We start from the raw sequence: 24,726 nt of genomic DNA, 5'->3' as shown, positions 1-24,726 counted from the left end.
TAGCAGTCTTTTTTATCGTGGCAGTACTTTTCCACAACACTGGCATCTAACTGAACTGCTTTCCCTAATGTATGCAGTATTACAGATTTCTCCTGCTTTTCCTGCCGAAGGTACCGTTTATCCCCAATGTGGGGGAAGGGCTGCCCGGGGCTGCGTGGAGCGGCAGCCGCGGCCCGGCCCCTTCCCGCCTCGGCCGCGGCGTTCCGGGGGGGACGCTTTCTGCGACGGACCCATGGCGGCACGGCGGGCTGGGGGTGAGCGACACCGTTTCCCTTCCCCCTCTCGCCTCGCTCCGCTCTCACCCACCGAAACACCCCGGCTTGTCCCCGGGGCTGTCCCTCAGGCCCCGCCGAGGAGGAGGGCTTGGGAGGGAGGGCTGGCTCCCTGCTGGGGGTTCCCGGGCCTCTCCTCGGCCCTCGGGGTGCCCCTGCTGCTCCTTTTCCCCCATCGAGGCTTAGCCCTCGCCGCCCTCGCCGTTTCCAGGCCTTTACAGCCGGTTGGGTATGCTGTGTGTGGATCAGGAGCAGCTTTGTTGGCTTAATCTGTGCTAAATCCCACCTTTTGGGGGGCAAAAGGGTAATTTGTCGCTTCCCCCGCTGCACAGTGGGGTCAGTGTGAGAGGGCGGGATACGTCACCTCATAACTGCAGCTTCAATAATCATGTGTGGCCTTTTTCTTCCCCCTCCATGCAGGAGATCACTGTTCTCTGCGACGGTAGCAGAGAGGAGCAGCTCATCATGCCGACAGTGGTGGTGATGGACGTGTCGCTCTCCATGACACGGCCGGTGTCAGTGGAGGGCTCCGAGGAGTACCAGCGGAAGCACTTGGCTGTCCACGGCCTGACCATGCTGTTCGAGCACATGGCGACCAACTACAAGCTGGAATTCACAGCCTTGGTGGTGTTTTCGTCACTTTGGGAGCTGATGGTGCCCTTTACGAGAGATTACAACACGCTGCAGGTAGGGTGTGTGAAACACAAAAGCAGGAAGCTGACAACCTTTAAAAAAAAAAAACCAACAAAACCCCATGCATGTTTCCAAAGCATGATGACATTGTGTGATTTCATATCATCCTATGCACAACGTCTTGAATTGAGCGTTTTATCCTTATTTTAAGGATAGGTGAAATCAATGCATTTGAAACATTTTGCTACTTCACAAATTGTACCTTTGCAAGTAACCTCTGGAGTGTGGTTATTTAAGTTAAAAGGAAGAAAGGGCTGCCTGACGAAGCTCTTAAAAATGCCAGTGGTTCTGCGATGTTCACGTTTTTGTCTGTAGTTGTTGATTTGCTCTTGATAAATGATGCAGCAGACAGGGCTCTTTAGAAAGATTTTGAGTGCGGTGATTTGGTAGAGAGAAGATGCTTTTAAGAGTGTGTACGAGTTGAAGCAGGGGAAGAATGAGAATAAAGTGATTTTAGGCCTTGCAGATGTGATGGGGAGTTGGGAGAAAATGGAAAGGATAAAGTCCAAGAAAGAAATTTCATATGAATGCAGTAAGGCACTGACAGTCTCTGAATCCACTAAAAATTGCGCATATGTATCTGGTTATCATACATAATATCGAGACGAAATGATGTGTCACTGGCACAGGGCACCATGTTTTAGGTTTGTCAGTTGTGAGACATACAGATTTTAAAAGATATTCTCTGTTGTGTTTGCATTTTAGCAGGTGAATGCCAGTGCATTACGTTTGCTTTATTTTCCCCTCCCTCAGAGCTGATTTGAGGAATTTCTGAAAGCCAAGAATCCAGCCGAGCTCCTCTAGCGTGTTAGTTTTACAGCTGCACCCTTCTTATGATGCTGTGTTAAACGTGAAGTTTTCATCTTACGCAGGAAAGCTGGTTTATGGTTATGGAAACAGGATGCAGAGACGAATTTTGGATTCTGTTGCTCTCTCTGCCAAAGAGATTTTGTGAGACAAGCTCCTTGTGGCCTACTTTCTGAATCTCTAAGAAGTTAAAGTTGCTCTGACACCTGGGAGGGTTTTCTAAGCTGAATGTTTCATGTTAGACATTGCTTCAAGTTTTGATTTTACTGTTTCTTTGAGACATGCAAAGGATTTTTTTTTCTCCCAAAGAGCTGTGTTTATAATATTATTGTTTCTTCAAAGTTTGCTTTCATTGTTGTCTCGTGATATAGTTCACTATTTCTTATATCTGTCTGTCTTTCTTTTTTTTCTAACTTTGCAGATCATATATAAGAACGTAGCGCTTTGCGTTGGGTTACAACGCAAAGCAAACATACTGACTTACCACAGGACTGTGAATAACTTTTGTACGTTTCCTGGTAGTGATATTTCACCCAGCAATGACAGCGGTGTTTGTCTTTACAGGAAGCCCTAAGTAACATGGATGATTATGACAAAACCTGTCTAGAGTCAGCGCTGCTGGGGGTTTGCAATATTGTCCAGCAGGAATGGGGTGCAGCAATTCCTTGCCAGGTATGACTGATTTCACTGTTCTTGGGATCCAGCTTATAATTAGTACTCCCTGTAAGTTGCAGATGGAAATGTAAATGTAATTTGGAAACTTTGAATACTCTCAGGCACACTGGTGCTACAGGAAGACAAAGAATTAGTATTTTGGATATATCTGGAATATGAACAGAAGGTGATCTTTATTAAAATACTGAGCAGTGAAAAACTAGACTGCTTCCTGTCCAGTGTGTTATTGTAATGGAGTGGATTATAAAATCTGGCCCAAGAGTACTAGTTTGGAGGCTTGGCATTTGATCTGGCTGCAGTCTTGTGCCCCAGGAACCTCAGTCGGTTTGGAAAGGGTATAGTCACGCATACAATAACCTTTCTCCTCGAGTACCTGGTGGTTTCCAGGGCTTTTAACAGTTCCAGGTCTCAAGCAACAGCATGAGACTCCTCCTGAGTGTGTTTGAATCTGTCTGCTTTCCCTAATGAGTCATTTGGCGTGCATCTGTTCACACACGCCATTCAGCCCTTGCAGCTCTCGGCCTTCTGAATTTGCTGCCTCTTATGGCAAAGTCTGCTTTTAGCCCTCAGTTTTCTGAGACGCTTAAGAGCCTGTTGCTCTTTGGGTTAGGATTTAAGTTCAGTAATTTTGCAGCTCAGTGAGCTAGGAGTATGTCTCAAGCAATATTCCTTAAGCAGCAAAAAGATAGAGATTTATTGTCTAGGCAATGCTTCATAATCTAACAAGGATAAAAGGCACCTTGGAAAAGCAGACATTCAAAGCAAAGAACTAGAAAGATGTAAAACCCAAGCATAGATTAGACCTCAACAATTTGGTCTCTCATTTGTGTCAAGGCTCGTTTTACTGGGACTTCAGGTGATAAAAGGCAGTGGGGAATGTACTGTGCAGAATCTTGTAATAGTGAAAAACATTACGGGTGAGCAACAGTTCAGACGGTAACTGAAGAGACTGCAAGAGAGAGATTGAGGAGGAAGAGAGAATACAAATCTGGATGTAGCAGATATACATTGAGTTTCAGTTGGATTTGATTTTCCTTACCTCTCAGCCAAAAATAATGCCTGCTGTTGCTGTGCAGTGTTGAAAAAGCAGCTGTTTTACTACTCTGGAGATGACTGGGTCTCAGCTGAGTGTAAATAGTTCCATTTTTCAGCGTAATCTATTAGTGCAGGTTTCTACAAGGGGGTGACTTTGGACATGCAACTGAGTGGAAAAATGCATGGTTTTCCTTTAATAGTTCTGCTGCAAAATGTGAGCATACTGCAGCTGTATTTGTTTGCAAAAACTTGGGGTGATTGATACTACATTCTGTCTGGTTTCTGTGACTTGTAGTGGAAGTTGGGTTGCCCTGCAGATTCTGCAGAAGAAATGGGCTTTATTTTCCATCTGAAAATAAACCTGAAGTTCCCGAGTCCATCAGCAGCGGGCTGCTTTTTTGGCTGTGTAGTCACTGTTCTTCTCGTGTACGCTTAAAAATGGCCATGTTTATGCACAGCACGGTGTGTTTCTGGCTATGAAATTTAAATTTTAGTGCAATTGCCTAATTACAACCAAATGTATATTTACCATGCACATAGTTTAAGTTGCAATGGTTAAATCTTCAATTTCTCATTTATGTACCTGTTTCTGGAAATTTTCCTTGCAATTCTTTCCCCAGCTCAGTGGAGGAAATCCCCGTCTGAGCAGGGATTGTCAGGATAGAAGTGCATGCTGCTGGGGAGGCTGCTGAAATGTGTTGGTGTGTAGTTGCCCTCTGCAAATAGAAATGTGTCGTTACTTGGAAATGCCAATCCATCCTGTCTCCTGCCAGGTTGTTCTTGTCACCGATGGCTGCTTGGGGATCGGCAGAGGCTCCCTGCGGCACTCACTGGCTACTCACAACCAGCGAAGTGAAAGCAACCGGTTCCCGTTGCCTTTCCCATTCCCGTCCAAGTTGTATGTCATGTGCATGGCAAATCTCGAAGAGGTGATGTCTTTAACACGTACCTTCTTTGTTGCATTGGATAATTATTGTTCTTCTCTGAACTAATGATCAGGTCAGCACAAAACATACTTTGATGTTCTTGTGCTTAGTTTTAAAGTTTAGTTCAGGTTCCGGTGCTTAGTGTTAGTTATTGGTGAAATTTAACTGTAGTATCTTTTAAAAAGTTTGTTATTGCACTATTATTATCTACTACTATTGCATTATTATGATAATCTTTATAAATTGTGTCAGTTTCTCCCTGGAGAATATTACGCAATTTTTATTTCTCTGTCGATATTATTACCTTTACTGCATTAATTACATTGAATGGATTTTGGGTCTTTTCTTAATCTACCATTAAATTCTTGAATAAATTACTTCTATTGCAAGGATGCTCAACACTTAAAACAACAATTGCTTTATGTAGAAATGTGAGTGACCAAAATCCTAAAGTCTCCAAGCCAGCATTCAAGCCAACTTCCCTTTTGAAGGGAAGGTGACTGTTTTATTTCTTTTCAGGTACCTTTGAAGATCTCAGTACCAGATTTAAAAGTCTTCACAGTAGTTAGAATTCTGTTGAATAAAAAATGATTAAAAAGAAGCCTATATAGACTAAAGTTCCTTAGATTAGGTTTTATTAATAGCATTGCTTTTAACTTGACACCTATACTCTTCTGTCTATCACAGAAGGATTTTCTACTTAGGCAGGCAGTAGATATTTCAGCTTCAAGGTTTCTACCAAGGATGATCCTCTTGATTAAGCTGATGGATTGAAGCGTTGTTTACACATCAGAATAACTGGGAAAATGTTTAAAATAAATCTTTAGTTACTGATAAGTTTAGGTGCTTTAACAAGCACTCTCTAAGAACTTCTCAAAAAGAATTATATCTGCCTTCCCTCTGAAAAATTATATTACCCTGAAGGAGCTGGAAACTTAGCATTACCAATAAAATGTTATACTAGTTAAAGCATTCCTGTGCTCTGGGATTTTTGGTTGCTTGAATCTGCTTTCAAAGCAGAACCTAACATGATAGAACAGTGTATTGGGAGTTGGACTTGATGATCCTTATGGGTCCCTTCCAACTCGAGCTATTCTGTGATTATTTGTTACTGGGCCAAATGCTGCATCTGGTCTAATATAAATGCAACATAAGGAGTGCATTTCCTGGGAGACCAAGAATGCTGGTTTATTCCGAAAGGAGCGAGATAACAAAAAATCATGATAGCATCCAATTAGATGCTTTTTGCTGTGTTGTGTATATTTTCTGAAAACATACTGGTTAATAAAAAGAGAGTAAGAAGAAAACTTAACAAAAACATTTCACTTTATTTTTTTTACAGCTTCAAAGCACGGATTCCTTAGACTGCCTGGAACGGCTCATAGATTTAAACAACGGGGAGGGGCAAATTTTCACCATTGATGGACCCCTTTGCCTGAAGAACGTGCAGTCAATGTTTGGGTTGGTAGACTTGTAGATAATATGCCTTAGTGGAGGTTTTCAGTTAGTATCTGTAAAAAAAGCCAAATATAACCAGAAATCTGATGATATGGGATGTTCTAATTAACTGTTTTTTTCTTTTAGTTTATGATCTTGTTAACTGTATTTTTGTCTTGACCTTCACTGGTTAAGGTCAATATTCATTTTAATCATTCTGTAACGAACCATAGCATCTGTTTACAATTGGCAGATGGAAGATACTAATTTCCAGAATTATTGTTAGTTTGCCATCACTGTGATAATATGCTACTTTGTTTTGTAATTTAGCAATGCTAGAGCTATTGAATTAACTGTAGTAAAAAAAAAAGTTTTGGGGGCTTAGTTAGTGTGCTTTAGACAAACTATTTGCATTTGATATGTATTATGTTTTCCTTAATAATAACTGATCGTGTTCTAGAAAGCTAATAGACCTGGCATATACACCATTCCATGCTGTTCTCAAGTGTGGCCACTTAACATCTGATGTGCAAGTATTTCCCAGACCAGAACCTTTCATTATAGATGAGGAAATAGACCCCATCCCTAAAGCAATTAATACAGGTAATAAATCTTCGATTGCCTTTTATTTAAATCCATTTGATTTCTACCTTTTCACTACCACCTCTTATCCTGCATAGATACTGTTTCATCCACTTTCTCTCTGCAAGGATCAGTCGCTGATTATGTAATTTTTTGGTATGTGTGTACCAGGGGGCAAGAATCTCATTCTGTTTCAGCCATGTGTACCTGGTAAAAGGGCCGGAGTAGGGTAGAGGCACTTTCAAAGCTCAGGGTGCCAGTTTCCAGGGGCAGGGTCTGTGGAAGACAGCCACAGGCTGCTTTGCATGAATACCCTCATAAACTTCATGGAGGATGGGAGAGACGTATTGGACAAGGGGCTGCATTTTGTATTAGAGTTGCCTTTATCAGAAAGACTCTGTATTATCAGGTGAGACAAACTAGCATCTTTCTGGAGGTTTCTTCAAGGAATCCACTAGGAGTGGGGTCGAGAATTGGTGAGGCAGCACAAGTAAAGGTTGAGATTTATGAAATCTCTGTCTTTATAGTTTGTCTGTCATCCTGGCACTTCTTACCCATACTAAGTTATTTTTAAAAACAACTGTGCAAAGAAAACCTTTCTCAGCCCTCCCATTAGCGGACACTGCACCCATGAACAGTTTAGATAGCCCATGCCTGTGACTTGCAAATGGCTAGGTGCACTTCTTGGAGAGAATACACTGAACTCCACTGCTTTGCCCAAAGAATTAAGATTGAACTGTAGCATCAAAATTGCTCTCAGCTCCTCAGCAGTGCTCTTGGCCACATGCATTTTGTTGTTCTTTCCAGTCAGGCAATAGAATGCTGTGGCTCTTGAGCCAAAGGTTGGCACCCGCAGTGACACTCCGATGTGGCTAACTCTGCAAGGGAGCTGATGGGGGTTCCTGCTGGCTTTGTGCTATTTGGGCAGTGCAAAGAAAGTGACGTGGTTAGATCACATGCCCAGGTGTCCTTTTGAATAATTTCTTTTTTGTGAGTTTCTAGCTCTACTGGCAATTTAATTTCCTGGATCTATCCTGTAGGCTTCCTTTTTTTCTGTGTTCATCAACAAAATGTGCACAGCTTGCATGTGAATAAGGACACAATAGGGGTAGAATTTTGCAAGGAAGTGAACTGCAACCCATAAATTACTGCCACCAAGATTGCCCTGATTTGTTTCATTTTTTTTTTTGATCTGCAAGAGAAAAAACATTTCTTGTTTGGGGTGTGATCACTTCTTATTTGTAGCTGCATACTGTTTAAATAGGAATGAATGCATCTGTACCAAAGTAGCAAAAGGAAAGAAAAAGAGCATGCAGTGTGTCTTGGTGAGGGAGGCTTTGTGTTGCATTCAGTCTTAGAGTTCCTCCTGTCATTCCAAAGATGGGAATTTGGCATGAAGGCAATTTTGTTCTGTGTGCATTAAAATGCAGTGTATGGTGTGCTCAGCCCCTTAATTCCTCCATGACTTTAATCAAGTGTTTGTTGTTCAGCTATGAGAAAAATCAATTGAATTGCCTTTGGGCCAGGTCCTTTGCTTGGGCTGTCAAGGAGAAGACTGTGCTCCCCAGTTCCAGCTGCAGTACAGGTTGGAAATGCATTGAATTTCTGATTGTGCCGTACACGTATGGACCTGTGTCCAAAACTAGAGCACACCGTGTGTCACCATGCTTCGTGTAGAGAAGAGTTTACAGAGTAGGTACTCCCTTCACCTCTGCCCGTGTAGAGCTGGTCAAAGGCTAGTCCTAAGCCGCACACCAAAACCTTCACATGGCTGAGAGACATGAAGCCAATACGATATTTCTTGCAGCCAAGAAGTGGGGAGGAAATTAGGCAAGGCTGAGCATGAAGGGCATGTATGCCTCAACCTTTTAGCAGCAAATGCCCACAACTCTGTATGAGAGGGAGCGGCATTTAAACTTCCAGCAGGCATATAAAACTCAAGAACCACAACTCAGTCTTCCCAGTCCTGGGAACGCGCGCCGTTGGGGCTAACCCTGCCAGAGAGTCAATGGGAATTCCTGCAGGTTCTGTGATGCCACTTTGAAGCTAGTAGATTTGGTTTAGTCCTTTGTTCCCTCTCCTTTTGAATTTATGAAATTGCTTTCATAACAGCGTAAAAAACAATGTGCACAATTCTGTATTTGTCTAGTAGCGCAGTTCATGGACAGCAGTATGTGTGTGATGAAAGTTATGTTCTCATCTTAAAGTGTCGTGGTATTATGGATGAACGTTTGTATCTTACTAACACCTAGACACCCCAGTCAAGGCTGGGGCTCTGTTGTCCTGCCTCTAGTCACTGCTTCAGAAAACTCGGTGGTGTAAGAAGTGCTAATGTTAAATCGACTCTGCATACATTTCAGCTATTTCCAAATCTGACTTAAACCTATTGTCTCCCCACAGATCTAGAAATTGTTGGGTTTGTAGATATAGCTGACATTTCTAGCCCTCCCGTCTTGTCCAGACACTTGGTACTGCCCATTGCACTTAACAGAGGTGAGCAAGTTTTGTTTCTTTTAGCAAAAACTGCTTTAAGCTTCCCTTCTAATGTCTGTGGTGGTTCAGACAAGAAGCACAGGTTTTGTGCTTTATCAAAAGGCCAGATGTCTCTAAAGACATGTTTGTGTGGTTACGTTAAAATTAAAACCTTGAACACAAGCTCTTTTTTTGAATACTGTGTTTTTTAGAAAGTTAATGGAGGGAACAGTGTCCTCATAGCATCATTATTAATAGAATGTGCTGAACATAAAGCTAAAAATAGTTATGGGCCATGAAATATGTGGTGCAAGATGAATATTTAATGCCTGCGTCTAATTGGTTCTTGGAATGATTTGTGGTTGTGAAAAATCTGATCTTAATCACAACTCAGTTGTGCTTGAGCATTAATTGCTGCTCACTGGGGCCAAGTATGTACAAATGGCGGGTGTAGGCTTCGAGGAGAGTTAAGCATATTACTGACTTGCAGCTATTTGTGTGCATCAGCCTGCGATAAGAAGGGCTTCCCCGTTCCTTTCGTCATGATCTTGGAGTAGAGCAAGGAGAAAGTGAGATTTCTCTTGGTAAAGAAGAATGAAAGCTCCAGATATGCTTTCATCTCTGTGTTAACACTTATCCTGCTAGGCCTTTCACCGTAGAAGATATTAACAGTTAAATCACAGCTGTATTCCAGCTGCTAAAACATAGTATGTTTCTCGTAATGACTACAAATTGCATAGGAGAGGAAGACTTGAAATTCAGGAGGCTTTTGGTTCAGAAACAGACATGTATTTTTTGCCAGACTCTTGGTGCTCTTTCATTTCGCTTCTAGTTTCTTCAAAGCTGAGGTTTTATTTGCAGTTTTTTGGTAACTCTGTTTTGTGAGCAGGATGGAGTGGCATATTTATATAGCATTATAGTGCCACTTTGCCCAAACGGTTCATTTAGCAGCTGTTCGCTTTGTATTAAAAGTATTCATTAACTCTTGCATGGCAGAAAATACCGGGTGATGTCATGGAAATGGAACTAGTGTGTTTGAATTTATTCTTATGTTGTCCCTTTGTTTGCTTTTATTCTTCCCCAGAAGGTGATGAGGTGGGACCTGGGATCACAGATGACACCGAAGATGAGAATTCAGCTAATCAGATTGCCGGGAAAATCCCCAACTTCTGTGTTTTATTACACGGCAGCCTGAAAGTGGAAGGCATGGTGGCTGTCGTCCAGTTGGGGTATGGAGCTGGATGTCTGCCTGAAAAATCTCTTACTTTGCTCATTTATGATTTATTTATAAATTATGCTTATTTATGTCTGTATTCTGTACAGAACTCTGCACTGCTAGACAAAGCTGTGGATTTCTAATTGTGGATATGTTTCTGCCAGTATAAATTGCAAATAGTGAGCCTCTACACAATGTGAGGGAGGCAAATTCTGGGCAAAGAGGGGTGGAAGATTTTCAGCCTTTGGCATTTGCTCTTTTCAATAGGCCAGAGTGGTACGGAATGCTCTATTCACAAGCTGATAGCAAGAAGAAATCAAACCTCATGATGTCACTCTTTGAACCTGGTCCTGAGCCCCTTCCATGGCTAGGGAAGATGGCACAGCTTGGACCTATTTCAGGTACTAGCCATGCTCATTTGAACAACTTACGTGTATTCTTGTGTGAATGACCTTGCCAAGTCTTAGTTGTTCTTTTTATTTTCTCCCCCCACCCCAGATGCAAAAGAAAATCCTTACGGAGAGGATGACAATAAGAGCCCTTTCCCCTTGCAACCCAAGAACAAGCGCAGTTACGCACAGAACGTTACCGTATGGATTAAACCAAGTGGCCTCCAGGTAATGATACAGGTTTGGGACTTGACAATTTACTTTGATCAGCAGTAGCCATCTTCCCAGCAAAGTGGAGTCTGTGTGTGTCTTGTCCATTTAATGTAATTGCTTTATTGCTTTTCTTTCATTTTTATAAACACTGCCTCTTTAAAACGTCATGATTAAAATGCAATCAGAAAGCACAGCTTGTTTAATGAAAGCTGTGTCTCCAGTGTAGCATCTGGCTTAGTTTATTGGATTTAGTGTAATTACCATTTATGTTTCAGCCTTTGTGAGCTGCAGTCTTGTCAATGGTCAGGATAATTTATCAATAAATAGATGAGGATTTTTTTCTGCAGCTTCTCCAGCAGTTGCCAAGATATTTTTTTTTCCTGTTCTGCAGACGGATGTACAGAAGATCTTGAGAAATGCAAGGAAACTCCCTGAAAAAACTCAAACCTTCTATAAAGTGAGTAACATTTCAGGCTGGCCCAAGTTTGATCCATAGTGATAGCGATGCATTTGACAGAGGAACACATACTGTCTGTGTCTGTGATACATGTGTTCTGTGCAGGCTTGTAAGGCTCTGCAAAAACATACGTGGTTCTGTAAACGCGACATCCTGGGTCTATTTTACAGAGGAGTTAAGGTGAGACAAGGGGGTCTGGTTTCCCTGCTGCCACGTTCTCTGGCAGGGTGGCATAGACGTGTCATGTTTACAGGTGCCCCTCGCGATCCCTGCTACTTCCAGAGTGAACTACTTTGCAGATTTTATGCTGTTATCCAGGCAGAAATAAACTGAGGGATCAGAGAGGAATAGGAACACAGATGTCATTCTGAGTCTGAAAATGTCTCCTACAGTTTTCCTACAACTCAAGCAGAAAAAGACAACATCCCAGGCACATTTGGCCACATCGTAATAATCCATAATCTAGACTGCAGCTGGAGGTAATTGTTGTTCCTCTCGTAAGCTTAGTGCTGAAGCAGTTTGTTACTGTAGCCCCCAGAGACTTCAAGAATGAATACCCTGCCTAAATGCACATAAGCACTCATAAGTTTATAGTGAAGAAAAATCAATATATATACATTTTGCTGGACGCTGTGGCTAAAGGCAGCGGTCCGTGAAGCCTGAGTTGGAGGCCACCCCCCAGCTGGGACACAGACAAAACAGGCAGGTACAATAGCTAAATGCACAAAAGGGAGAAGTGGAGATTTATAGGAAGGGATCAAGGGAAAACCAGCTGTTTAGGCGTGCCGCTATCATCTTCAGCCCTGAAGCATTTTTTTATCTCATGAGCAGCTGGGCGGTTTCCAGCAGCCGTACCGATCACTCAGGCTATTTTCCTCTAAGTGAGTAAGCTTGCCTTTAAAAAAAGAAAACCACGTTTTATGTAAAGGCTGACAGTGGCTTTAAAAGGGGTTTTCCTTCTTTGCAGGAACTTAATCGTTTACGAAAGGCAGCTCTGGCCTTTGGCTTTCTGGACCTCTTGAAAGGCGTGGCAGACATGCTGGAGCGGGAGTGCACCCTGCTTCCAGACACGGCTCATCCGGATGCAGCGTTTCAGCTCACACATGCTGCTCAGCAGCTAAAAGTGGCAAGTACTGGAGCATCGGAGTATGCTGCCTATGATCATAACATTGCACCACTGCAGACAGACTTTTCCAGTAGCAGCACTGAAAGAATGTGAAGTCTCCGTTTTGGGAACTTCTATAGATTTAAGACTCGAGTGGTTCAAATTTTCTTGTCCTGTTTACTTTCTAGGGCCTGTTTAATTACTGTTTGGAGAACTTCCTATCAAAACAGGGTCCCTTACCTGCATCAGTGCTCTCTAAATAAATGTAGCTAGTTTGTGGTGGCTTTAGTCAGACCTGGAAACTGTGGAAAGTGTCCCAAAGCCAATTACTGTGTTGGATGACGGGTGGAAGTTACTCACTACGTGTGAGGAGAGAAAGAAAACGCCATCAGAGGCAGCAGACTGCTTGTGGCTTTTGGCCTCCCTACAATGTTGTTACTACACAACTAAACTCACTGGTGAAGGTATCCTAAAAGGCAGCTACTACACTTTATACACCGACTTCATTAGTCCAAAGAAATCATGTGTGAGAATCACTGTGCGAGATCAGATACACAGCTAATTTCATGGTGGTGTCACTAATTTTATGCCCAACTTGAAAGCCAGTCTGTACTGCCGTAATGAGTTACCACTGGCATTGCAGTGCTAATGCTTGTGAAAGTAACTTCATCTCGCAAGACAAGTTTTTTATTTGTGTAATATTAATAAAGAGTAATTAATCATGAAAACTTAAGTTGGATTTGTACCGTTTTCACAGCAACTAGGCTGTGTGGCCTAAAACATTGACCTGGTGAAGGCTCGGCTCCCAGCTCTTTATCACAAGAGTTAAATAATAAATTATACAACTTCTCACATTTGCAGAAAGAACAAACAACTGAACTAAAGCAAAATTTGGTTGTAAATCTTTATTAATAGAAACACATTCTTTCTGAAGGACTAAAATTCAGTAGTGTAAGATCCATGACAGCTTGCACTAGGTACCACAGTTTCACTGTGAAATATGTATGAATACATATGGATTTCATAACAGAAGTTTAAAAGCCCAGTGAAGAAATTAAAGTATGAAAGTGATCCTTGCTGTTCCATTACTCAGCTAGTTCAATCCTCTGACATACTTCAAACATAGGTACAGCGTGTGCTATAGTGAAACATTAAGTGTGTAAATAATGCCCAACTCTTCTGAGTAAAGTAAGCTGCACTGTCCTTTGAGTGAGCCTCAAGTAGCCGTAAAGAGAAGTTGCATCATTCCTCTTGTTGACAGAACACGTTTGTGAAACGCAGCGTGGAGCTTGTACCAGTTCTTTGTTAAAATCTCCATATAACGCTATTTCTCTTCCTTTACAGTACAGTCACTGGGCTCATATCACAAACAGTGAGCTGTTTGTTACCTTTAATATAGAAAATAATTTTCTTGAGGATTCATATTGTTTTACAATAGAAAAAGATAAATAGTAACATGGCACTAAGCCAATCTCAACTTCAGTGCCTGTTCTGGGTTGCTGGCATTGCTTTGCATTGCCCTGGGGCAGTGGCAGTTATTGCGAAGCAACCTGTTCATAACCACAATACGGTTTAGAGCAAACTTTTTGTACGTTTTCTAAACTGGATTAGGGAGGCCCGAGGGATCTGGAGTTAACTGTGGGAGGCTAGGTGTGAAGAAGGGCATGTTGAAATAGTCACCTGAACCAAAGGTTTCCAGGTGAGAGAGCAGATGACCTGGAATGTGGGGGGAGCGTCTCTGTTGTTGTTGTTGCTGTTGTTTAAAGCAAGCACAGAGGAAAGGGTCCCGTCAAACCCTGTGTGGGATCTCCCTTACTGAGATTTGATACACGCTATCAAAATAATACACAGTTATTTTGACCCACTACTCTATCCCACCACGGGCCAGCCAACAAAGCATAGGCACGAAGTTCTCCCTAAGTTTAAGTAGAAAAGCAAGCTTTACTGCCTTTCTGAAGGCTATAAATACAGGAGCTACAGCCCTGCCAGGAATGATCAGAGGAGCCCGCTCTCCCATGACAGGTCCACGGTTTCCCTTTGCATGGGTGCGATGGAGTTCTGTTGGGGTTCACATGCTAGGAGGAAGCTGGTACCTATGTTTCCGTATTTTGTTATTTTTCAGTGCTTGCGCTGCCAACCAGGAAAGCATTTCTGACCATGTCACAGAGCAGCAGCTTCCTTCCCCTGACTGGATAAGGATCCACACAGTGCTGCTGTTAAGGCTAAACTAGAAACAGACTAAGTTGGTAGCATTTAAATCGACATGAGCTACTTTCAGTTTGAATTCTGCAACACCAGTATGCTGCAGAAGAAAAGGGAGGGGGTATGTGCTGAGCAAGTTTACCCCAACCGTTAATGAACACTGGCTCCTCCTGCCACCTGCGTGCACCCTAGGAACAGCGTGGGCCAGCTAATAGTATATCCCGACATCAGAAGCCCTATCTGCATGCAATATTGAAAGAGCAAATATCCAATTAAAAGATAAACACTATTTCTATTTAGTGCTGCTCCACTGTTTATAAGCATATTATATGCAGATAATAGGATTTCTTTCTCATACGGTAGTTGACAGGATACAAGTTTAAATGTTACTGTTCAATGGTAAGTGCCATGCATACATGATTGAAAGGGAACAAAATACAGTATATGGGAATGTTACCTGAATTCACTAGGAAATCATGAAATCTAGCGTGATCATTTCATTTTACAAAATTCTTTACATTACAGTGGGTAAAACCGTAAGAATTAGAGGCTTATCTTGTCATTGAGATAAGTTAGATAAGAAAGCATTGCAGTCCTCCCTTACTTCATCTTTCTCTTCTTTGGTCCGAGGTGCCGTTTCCTTTGCTTGTAGAGATGACGGCAGTTTACAAATAGCCCTGAAAAAGAATGAAGTGTTTAAGTAGGACATTATTGCATCTTTTTAATGCTAGATGGCTGTACCAAATTTAAAAAAACAACAAAAACCAAACCAACCAACCACCACACAAAAAAGCGATGGTTTAAGGGTGTTTATAGCATTGAAATGTAACGTGAGTTTTTTGTTGCTGGGCGAAGCCGGAGTTGCTGCACAGGCTGTTTGGTACCGGGCTGCTCAGCAGGTTGGTTTGTCACTTTTTAAAAGTTGCAACACCGGTTGTGCAGAGCTGGGGAAGGATCAAACGGGTATTTCAGAGTGAAACTCGATTAAAGGTATTCTTTAAGCAATGTGCGCGAAAGGGAGAAATCTAGTGAAAGTTCAGTTTAAAATTCTAGGTTAGATTCTACCGAGTTGTGGATACCCACACATACCGGGTGTGCGTACTACTAAGCTGACTTATGTTTAAAAATGTTACAGCAGAAACCAAATATGTATCAAGCACCATTCTTCTTTAAATATACTACTATTTAAAGAGCCTTCTATATTGTTTCCTGGACAAACATGACTTCATGTTGCATTAGTGATTATAATGCAGTTAGTTTAGTTAAACATCGCTTTAATTTGAAATTATATACCGAGGTTATAAATACATGTAAAAATTATTCTTTTAAGCCAAGTGATCAGTAGATAATGGTGCTAACTTGTTACCAAGGTCTCCTTCTCGGGGGGCTTAACCAATGCTAATTGTAGCTGTGTTCCCCTCCATGACTGACAAATTTACATAAACAAGCAACAAGGATAATGCTTAACCTCAAGCAATTTTGCGTTGCCATGATCCCCAAGATGCAGGAATTTAATTTTCGTTGAAAAATATACTTATTCAGAGGAAACTGGCCTTTTTATTTCAATAGTGAGAAATACAATTAAATATCTTACCTAAAATCAAGGCTATAATGTATATTTGAAGCAAAAATGAAAACTGGATTGTGACGTTCAGTGGATTTGGCAATCCCAGACTAAATTCCCCTGTTTCACTGAAGATTGGAATGGATTGAACGACACAGATGGCTGAAAGCAGAAGGCCACCATCGTTACCAAACACAGATAAAATATACAACTGCCCAGCCCACACCAACTTTTTCAGGATATTCCCTTCTTATTTGCTAGCGCTCATTAATTATACCAATTTTAAAGCTGTTTTTTTTTTTTTTTTTTAAACATGCAGTATGATGGAAAGCAGCTAGCTGAGGCAGTCTAAGCACAGCGAACTTGCCTGGTGAGACACTGTTCTCATACACGACTGCAGCCTGCAGGGCCCGTGCCAGCAGTATTTACCATGCAGAAATACCCACAGCAATGAAACGGGCGTAGTCTTTGCTGTGCTTGGAGTGGGGCAATGCCCAGCCCACTCCTGGCTCATAGAAACAGGTTCTGACAGGTATGATCACAACACATTTCTCACAGCTAGAAGCTGAGCGGTGATATGCTGCTTAAATAAATAAAAATTAAAAATAATCCAGACCCATTCAGACAGAAGAGGTCACTGTAAAGCCCCCCCACCCCGAAGGGCTACAGCAAGAACGCCAAGCGCCTGCTTCTTGGTCAGTTTGTTCAGGGAACCTTTTGTTGCCTTTACTTTCCTCTCCAGTGCCCAAAAGGAAGACTGCTTTTCCCATCAAATTGAAAAAAATATTTGATTCAGTAAGAAAGAAAAAAATGCTTTCACTTGGTTCAGCTCAAAGCAAATGTCTGTCTACCTGTTGTTCTATTATTTTTAAGTCCAGCAGCCAAAAAAAAAAAATTGAGTTATTTGCCCAGCCTTGAATTCAGTATTAAACTGTCTTTTTTGGACATACCTTCCGACAAGCCTCCTAAGGGGTAGAAAGGGATCCAGAGAGTGTAACGGAGCCAGGTTAGTGGTTTCCATTCAATGCCGATACATGAAAGAATGTAATATGGATACCTAAAGCCAGTTCAGTGTGAGAAGAAACAGATGCTGTTTAAAATGGAAGCTGCTACTAGAATTAGTCTTGCATATATATGCTGTGTAGTCAACATAATTCCCAAATGACACAAGAATATTACAATTGTTCCTATGGATCATGATGGACACACCCTTATTTGGCAGTTTACAGAACTTTATGCTGTTATTCTGACCATAGGGATGAATGTAACTGCCTGGCTTGCCTAATAAATCTTTCAAAAGATTGCTTTTAAAAGAGAAACAGAGCATAGTGCAGCTCACTTAACAATGGAAATCCAAAGCAACAGAACCCTCGAGGCAAAAAGCAACAGGTTTCCCTAGGTTCAGGGTAGTACTAATTATTATTTTCAGACTCCAGCCTTGTCCCAGCCTTTGGCAGATGGGACAACCTAGGAAGGCTGTGCCAGTCCATCTCTAAAGGAGATTTTACCCTCTGGGGCCAATGCACTAGAGCCACTCTTCCAAAAGGTACAAGGATCAAAATCTTCTGTAAAGAGTTCTTGGGAACAACCACGTTGTTCTGTACACACCTGCTAGAGGAAAAATCCCACAAACCTGAACAGCTCAATGATACTCCAGAAATAAAATATGAAGAACACCACAGGTTTGCTCTGCATTTCCTCTGAGTTTCCAAGGATAACAAACAAAATAAAGTTTCTTCCAAATATCTGTTTAAGAAAAACAAATTAAGGAACAGTCACACTCTTCATCAAAGGAAAGAGCAAGTCCTTGCCGTCAAAACCACGCAGGATGTCTACTTTTCACGCCCAAAACATATGCTGAGCATGTAACTAACTCTGCAGCTGAGCTGTGCCCTGTTTCTTACGAGCATGCATTTTGCTCTGTATTTAGGTGCAATCCACGGGCCCTAGTCTTAAATCATCTGTCCTCGTTTTTATGCACAACCACCACAACCAGGATAAAAAGGGCAGTGGCACCAAATCAAAATCACGTACTTTTCATCAGCCGCTTCTTGCTTTTGTTGTCCCAAAGTATCTTACGTAGGTGATGGAAGAAGGTAGCCTGCCACAGCTTAGACTGGGAAGCACGGATTCCTGCCTCTTGAGTAATATATTCTCTAGTCCAGTGCCAGTGAGGCGTGTCACTTATTTCAGGAGAGTCTCAATGCTTGTGTATAATAGAGATTTACTTTAAACATGGGAAGAGCAAGGAGAAGAATCTTAAAATATTACCTGCACTACAGCAGGTATCAGCGGTGATCTGACCAGTCCTATTAGGGAATTCATGATCTCCATTAATGCCAGGGTCTGACAGAAATACATCATGTCAGCAATAGTGTGAAATGTATCATAGAAGGAATCTGTAAGACACAGGAAACCATTTTAGAGAACAAAGGAATTTCCATGTTGAGGAAGCTGGCGCAGCAGCGTAGCTCGTGATAACGGGATTCAAGTTGTATTTGAAAAAAACCATTACGCATAATTATGTAACTTCTTTACAGGCCTTATCTTGAAGTCACAGCAGTTAGGCCAGAAACGCTGCTCAAGTGCTCCGTTTCACACACAGAAGGAACAAGAGCTATTTCAGTAATTACTTGACAAAAAAAAGCGATAGCGCTGTACCTCAATAGAAGGAACGGTTCTTGCTTCAAAAACAAAATATTCTGCCCGGCTCATTTTCAAAAATACTAACATTGCAGTGAGCAAGACATTTTGCTCCAACTGTTTTTTTTTTTTCAGAAGTAATCTTGGCAGAGTACAAGTGCCATTTATCAGAAGATGCAGTTGTGATTTACAAGAAGACAGTATTTATTTTTCTATCCTTGACACTGTGATGGCTTTTGAGAGGTTTTTGTTGTGCGCTTCGGTGATGTGTTTAGTTTTGTTTCCTAAACATGCCTTCCTTTAGATTTCACTATTTAGAAAGTATTAAAAAACCAAACCAAACCCCCCAATGTAAACAGAATAGTGCTTATTACTTGCCTTTTCCTAAGATGAACAGTCGTACTGTCATGTTCACAAAAATCCAAGAGAATCCCAAAAACTGTACAAGATTATACATGATTAAGTATCCCTTCTTCAGGTGTTTGAAAGCTAAAATCAATAATGAATACACGAGGTGAGCAGAGTACAATGGTAACACTTCTGCAAAGAGTACAGCTGCAAACCAGGCTTTCTATGAGAATAAAGCTTACAAGAAAAAGGGAAGGTATTGATGGTAATAAAAGGGTTGCTGTGTGCACTGTGGGTTCTGCCTGCTTTTACCATCATCTGCTAGAACTCAGTTCTTGCAGGTCAGACTTTTTAAATGCCTTGGAGACTGCAGTCCATTTTTATTAAATTTCTAAATAGCTCACAATACAAAGATCCCCCTCCAAGACGTACCAAGCCAGTCAAAATTGCTCCGTAAGAGTTGAGGTTCGCATGTAAGAGTGACAGAAGCTTTCTAACCCCCACCTTACACACTAAAAGGGTACAGTTACTTACGGTCTTTTGGCGCTCTGGATTCTATTTTCATTTTGTTAATCTTTTCTTCTTCCTTAAGATGAAGGATAAGGTTTTAAAGGCTGTTACTGTAATTAGCAAGTGATTTGTTAACTATACTACTGCAAAGCTAGTGGTTTTAAAACTCAGCTAAGCAGCCAGTTGCTAGAGGGTTTAAATTTTCACCTGCGTAAAACAGCACATTCATCATCCAGAAATTATGGTACAGTAAAAGCTAGAGGGTGTTAACTAGTTATCCTGCCTTCAGTATGTACTTCATTCTAGTAATTAGATGCTTTTGCTGAAAAAGCCTGCTGTTTTCTGTGTTAATGCTCAGTTTATTACTGTTTCTTAGAGCTGTAGAGCCGTTCCTTAAAATATTTCATGACCCACCAGTGAGAACATCCAGCCCAGGCTCCCTGCCTGCCCTTCACCACTGCTTGCTGGCTCCTGGCACTGCAGCGGCCCTTTCTCCTCCGTGCTAAGCTCAGTGGCTGTGGAGGAGAACAGGGCAGCGTTTGTCGTAAAACAGATTTGCAGAAATGTGGTCTGTTCAAGTCTTCTCCAAGAGGGTCTCACACCTCCCTGCTGCAGTAAGCTGCTCGAGCTTCCCAGATGGTGGGAACGCACCGTCAGGGCTAGCCCAGCGGCTCAGGAAAGAGCCTCAGAAATCCCTGCTTTCCAGACAAGCAATGCCCAGGACCGGTGTCTTTGGTCTCCATATGGCACATTGATATGATCTTCATATGCATCAGGACACAGGGCTGCGGAGGCGTTGGGCAAGGGGTGCAAGCCTTCAGCTGCAGACCCTGGCCAGCGCACAGCCACCAGTTCAGATTCACGCTGCTGCTCTTTCTAGCCAGGAGTGTGCCTGTTTCCAAACTCCTGCTTACAATTTGAGCTGTTTAACCAATTCTATGCGGGATCTGTATGAAATAGCAGTAACTATCAGCACGCCAGACAACTCCAGGTAAATGAAGAACACAAGTTGATGCGCAGGGCAACAGCTACCCTTGCTGTGTAGCTGGCAGCACAAACCACACGTGCCCGCAGGACTGACCTTCTCCTTCAGTTCCATTTCAGCATCCGATTCATCTAACCAGCGGTCAAAGTCAGGGGCTAGGAAGAGCGGGCGCTTCTCTTGCTTGGTGAGTCTCTCCCACCAGTTACTCTCTTTTTTCTGCACAGTGATGTTCAGCTGCCTTTGAGTCACCCTGCATACAGGCTGAGGGAAGATACAGGAGCATGCATCAGCAGAAGACCTAAGAAACAAGCTCTGAGACCGAGTTGATACCCAAGCTCTCCTTATCAAGGAGGCAGGGATGACATGGACTGCTGCAGCACAAGCATCTCCCTGCTGCCCAAGGCATGGAAGCAAAGGGCAGCCCAGTTGAAGATCGCAGCTGTGATGGCTGTAGGACTTGATAAGCAGCTTGAAAGCCTGCCCATACCGCACAGCACCATTGCATCCCACCACAAAGAGCTAGCACAGACCCTGGCACTAGCCTTCCTAGGCAGAACCTGCGATCTTGGCTTTAGACCTTCTCGCATCCAGTACCGTGAGCCACTCACTGTCTCTAGCCAGTGGTAAAAATAACACTCCCATCAGCCACAGGTCCCTGTCCACAACAGGGGACCTCATGTGACACCTGCTACAGCAAGAGGAAGAGCTAACAGCCTTAGGAAACACCTGGAGACAGCGGTGAGCTGACGGACCTGGTGGTGTGGTCGCTGCCACCCTACGAGGCCTCTCCACCACGGCCACATTCTGCATAATGGCAGCCCAGACCCCCTCCATCCTTACACAGCACTGTCACCTTGGGTGCCCACCCTCACTGCCACCATCGCAGCCCTCTGCGCCTCGAGCCTATGCCAGGGTGCTCTGCATGGGACGGCCTCTCAAACCAGCTGAAACCGATGCAGAAGAGCCATGAACCGCGCTCTTAACTGCGCACGTTACACTGGCACTGCTCTCTCAAGGCTGGCTGGATGCTCCTGGGACATCTGAAGGCTGCAGCTGTAATTTACAGCTACCAACGCCTGGTCCTTGCCTGCTGGAAGCTCCGTCTCTTGCTGGTGGCCGGCCTGGCACCAGAAAGAAGCATTCATGGTGCACATCAAAGCTAAAAGAGAAAACCCTGGACTGCAGGGTTTTCCTAGTCCCAACCATCTGTAGTTACGCAGATTTCACGGAGTCGATTCTCCTCCAGCCCCTCCACGGTGACTCAGAGTGACTAGACTTTTGGAAGGAGGCTGCTCTGCAGAGGCAAGGGCTCGCCTTCCAGGCCTGGCTCCCAGCACAGCCGTATCTGCCAGCGCAGGGGACAAGCGGTGGTGGGCACCTCTCCCCCCACTGTGGACCAGGCAGCTGCTGCTTTACAGGACAGCTGACAAACTGGTGACCAGATCCTGGAACCAAGAGATGTTCATTGTCTGCCACTGAATACCTGGTAGGAGCCACACAAGAAATCTGCCTGCTGACAGCAGCGTAGGGGATGCCTTTCTCCAGGAAAGTTTCGGTTCTACATCAATTTCGGGATGACCAGACCCTAGAAATTTACCCTCCGGCCCCTCGCTGTGTTGCACAGAGGGAACGGTCTCCTCCCTTGTTGAAGCAGCAGAGGTGAACGGTGGCTCCCAGTCTGACTGCAGCTATCCCCAACGGGCAGCCAGGAGAAAACAGCACAAATCCTGCACTGGGAGCAGAGCCCAGAGTTTTCCCCTGCCCCTAAGAGCTCTGAGAGGTAAAGACAGACTTTACAGCCACGTGCGAGTAACACGGAGGGGCTGCTCCTCCAGCCAAGCTCTCTGCTAGCAGACTACAACAGCAATTAAGAAAAGATTTTGCAATAGGAGCCGCGGCATATCTGTACTGGCAAGAGTGTCCCCTGCTCTCCAGTCAAGGTTGCATCAGACAACATGTTGCCAGGTTCTCCCATTATTTTGCCACTTTAAATCCTTAAAAAAATTACAACTACTGTTTAACAGCCGATACGTGTAAGGCCCTGTCACTATTAAAGCTGACCCATGCGAGCCCTATCTCCAGCGAGGTGATTTGCATTAAGGCAGGACGGTGGCTTAGCATGGGGACAGAGGACTGCCACAGACGGCTTTTAGTTTGCAGCAGTTACAGAATCACCAGGAAAATCCAAACGGCATATCACGGACTTTACGCACAGCCATTTTCAAGTTTTTCAAAAATTACTTTTTTCTTTGCAAGAGTTAGAAAAGTAAAAATACCTACTTTAGGCTCAACCGGTTCTAGGAACTCAATCTGAAATTCGTAGATGTTGTCCCCTTTGGCACCATGACCCTGAGCTAAAAGAGAAGAATTAACAGTCAGCATGAAGGTCCCAGCCAGTTCCGCACACCCCACCTGCAAAGGACGCTTTATACACAGAAATATTCAGCGGTTATTTACAGTGCTTCCCGCTGCCTTGCTGGGAGGCAAAAGGAAACCACACGATAACAGAGAAAACACAAACGGCCCAAAATGTTGCTCGGAGGTGCGGTCGCTGGAGTCAGCAGCTAAAGCTGCTGCAGCTCTGCGTCGTGCTGGAAAAGGGTCCTCGCTCACAGGAAGGCAGCGTGCACGCTTCCCAAAAAGAGGGACCCAAAAGGCTGCTCAAGGCTAACTTGAGACTGGAAGTCCCCTGTGCTGGACAGCCTTTGGGGGATCCAGCCTCCGCACTGACGAGCGAGCGCCCGGGGAGGCCCGTCTCCGGTGGGTCCGCAGGAACGTGATGTGGGGAGTCCCCTCCCAACGGCAGGAGGGCGCCTTCGTCTCTCATCTCCCGCATACGCAGGCCTTGCCCCTGGAAGGGCTCCAAAAACCTGCACGCTGAGTTTAATTTCCACCCTTCCACGCCGTAAACTGATCCTGAAGTGAACACAACGTGCAACAACACCCTATCAAATGGCCCTGGCTGTGGCTCACCAGGGCGGCAGCACCTCCTAGCCAACGCATCTTAAAGAAAACCACTAAATAAACGAGAAAACCCAAATAAAAACAGCTACAGTGTATCCTCAGCGCTACCCGGACAAGCTCCACGGTGCTGCAATGTGCAGCTGCCCGGCTGAAACAAAACCACCTTTCAGGAGATCTGCTTTACCTTTCAAATCGAGCGCTAGTTCCCGATGCGGAGGTTTGATAACAGTTGCAAACAAGGTCTTTGTGAAAGGAAAAATTGCCGTGCGTTATCTCTGGAGTTCAGCTGGGACAGGCCAGCAAAGACGTACGGAAATGTCACTGATATTTAAACGTGGGGAGGTTGGGCATTTTTTTCTTATTAGATAAGATACAACCTGCTGTCGTTATTAGCGCTGGAAAACCAGGGGCTGCAGGCGGGCGTGTGTCAGGACGTACGCGTACATGCCCGGCACCCAGCACGGAGCTCGGTCGCTGCCACCAAGGGCAGCGATGGGGCCCGGGCACCCCGCGGCTGCGGGCACCCCGGCCTCTCCCCCCGGGACAGGGCACAGCCGGGTGGGCCAGGTCCGGCGGGCGGCAGCCGTGGCGTTGCGGGAGAGCCCCCTCCGCCGCCGCCGAGGCCGCAGCCCCTACCTTTGAAATGCAGCACGTTGTCGGTGATGGCGATGTCCGGGTTCTGCAGGAGGAGAAGCGGCGTCAGGCGGCAGCTCGCGCTCCCCCAAGCCCGCGCGCGCCCGCCCCGCGCCGCTCGGCCTCCCGCACCCCTCCCCGCCGCCTCTGCAAAAGCGGGGCTGCGCGGACGGACTCCCCGCGCCCGCGGGACGGCTCCGCGGGTGGGTGTCCCCCCCCGGGGGGGTTGGGTGTCCCCCGCGGGGGGGGCGGGGCTGCCCTCTCCCGCCCCCTCCCCTCCCCCCGGTACCTGCACGTCGCTCAGCTCCACGCGCAGGTAGAGCTCGCGGTGCCGCTGCGCCCAGTGCACGTGCGGCCGCAGGCTCGGGCCCGCCATGGCGCGCGCCGCCCCGCGCCCCGCCGCTCCCCAGGGCGGCCGGGGGGAGGGGGTGTGTGTGTGTGCGTGATGTTCCCGCGCGCCTGCGCACAGCGCCCGCCGCACGCGGCCGGGGGTGGGCGGTTCCTAGCGCGCCTGCGCACAGCGGCCACGGCCGCCTCCGCCCCCCTGCCCCCGCCGCGGTGGGGCGGCCCGGGCCCCGCGGCCTCCCGGGGCTCCTCC

The 24,726-nt window shown here is 44.7% G+C and overlaps 2 protein-coding genes across 7 annotated transcripts; one reads left to right on the top strand and one right to left on the bottom strand.

Moving 5' to 3' along the window:
• Positions 1–96: 96 nt before the first annotated feature.
• Positions 97–14,768, top strand: INTS14 (integrator complex subunit 14). Of its 3 annotated transcripts, none has more exons than XM_087745383.1 (12): positions 97–254; positions 693–959; positions 2,337–2,444; positions 4,256–4,411; positions 5,751–5,869; positions 6,306–6,448; positions 8,828–8,920; positions 9,984–10,128; positions 10,383–10,516; positions 10,614–10,732; positions 11,109–11,174; positions 12,142–14,768. In XM_087745383.1, the coding sequence occupies exons 2-12, from the start codon at positions 738–740 to the stop codon at positions 12,391–12,393; spliced, it is 1,557 nt and encodes a 518-aa protein (XP_087601509.1). In that variant the 5' UTR covers positions 97–254; positions 693–737; the 3' UTR covers positions 12,394–14,768. The 3 variants fall into 3 exon arrangements, with proteins under 3 accessions (XP_087601509.1, XP_087601511.1, XP_087601510.1); XM_087745385.1 differs by lacking the exon at positions 97–254 and adding an exon at positions 266–501; XM_087745384.1 differs by lacking the exon at positions 97–254 and adding an exon at positions 266–576.
• HACD3 (3-hydroxyacyl-CoA dehydratase 3) lies at positions 5,898–24,613 on the bottom strand. Of its 4 annotated transcripts, none has more exons than XM_087745386.1 (12): positions 24,418–24,609; positions 24,132–24,174; positions 22,812–22,885; positions 20,628–20,792; positions 19,571–19,622; positions 19,067–19,177; positions 18,317–18,444; positions 17,679–17,791; positions 16,996–17,102; positions 16,076–16,207; positions 15,086–15,158; positions 5,898–5,919 (listed from the first exon to the last, which is right to left on the bottom strand). In XM_087745386.1, exons 1-12 carry the CDS (start codon positions 24,502–24,504, stop codon positions 5,913–5,915), a joined length of 1,092 nt encoding a protein of 363 aa, XP_087601512.1. In that variant the 5' UTR covers positions 24,505–24,609; the 3' UTR covers positions 5,898–5,912. The 4 variants fall into 4 exon arrangements, with proteins under 4 accessions (XP_087601512.1, XP_087601515.1, XP_087601514.1 ...); XM_087745389.1 differs by lacking the exon at positions 5,898–5,919 and adding an exon at positions 13,160–13,667; XM_087745388.1 differs by lacking the exon at positions 5,898–5,919 and having other exon boundaries at positions 13,160–15,158; positions 24,418–24,608.
• Positions 24,614–24,726: the final 113 nt, after the last annotated feature.

The sequence above is a fragment of the Nipponia nippon genome, unplaced genomic scaffold (assembly GCF_047370975.1).
Source record: "Nipponia nippon isolate SJK-2023a ecotype South Korea unplaced genomic scaffold, ASM4737097v1 scaffold_9, whole genome shotgun sequence".
Lineage (NCBI taxonomy): Eukaryota > Metazoa > Chordata > Aves > Pelecaniformes > Threskiornithidae > Nipponia > Nipponia nippon.
The sequence above is the reverse complement of the archived record's forward strand: the minus strand, read 5'-3'. Positions and strand labels throughout refer to the sequence as shown.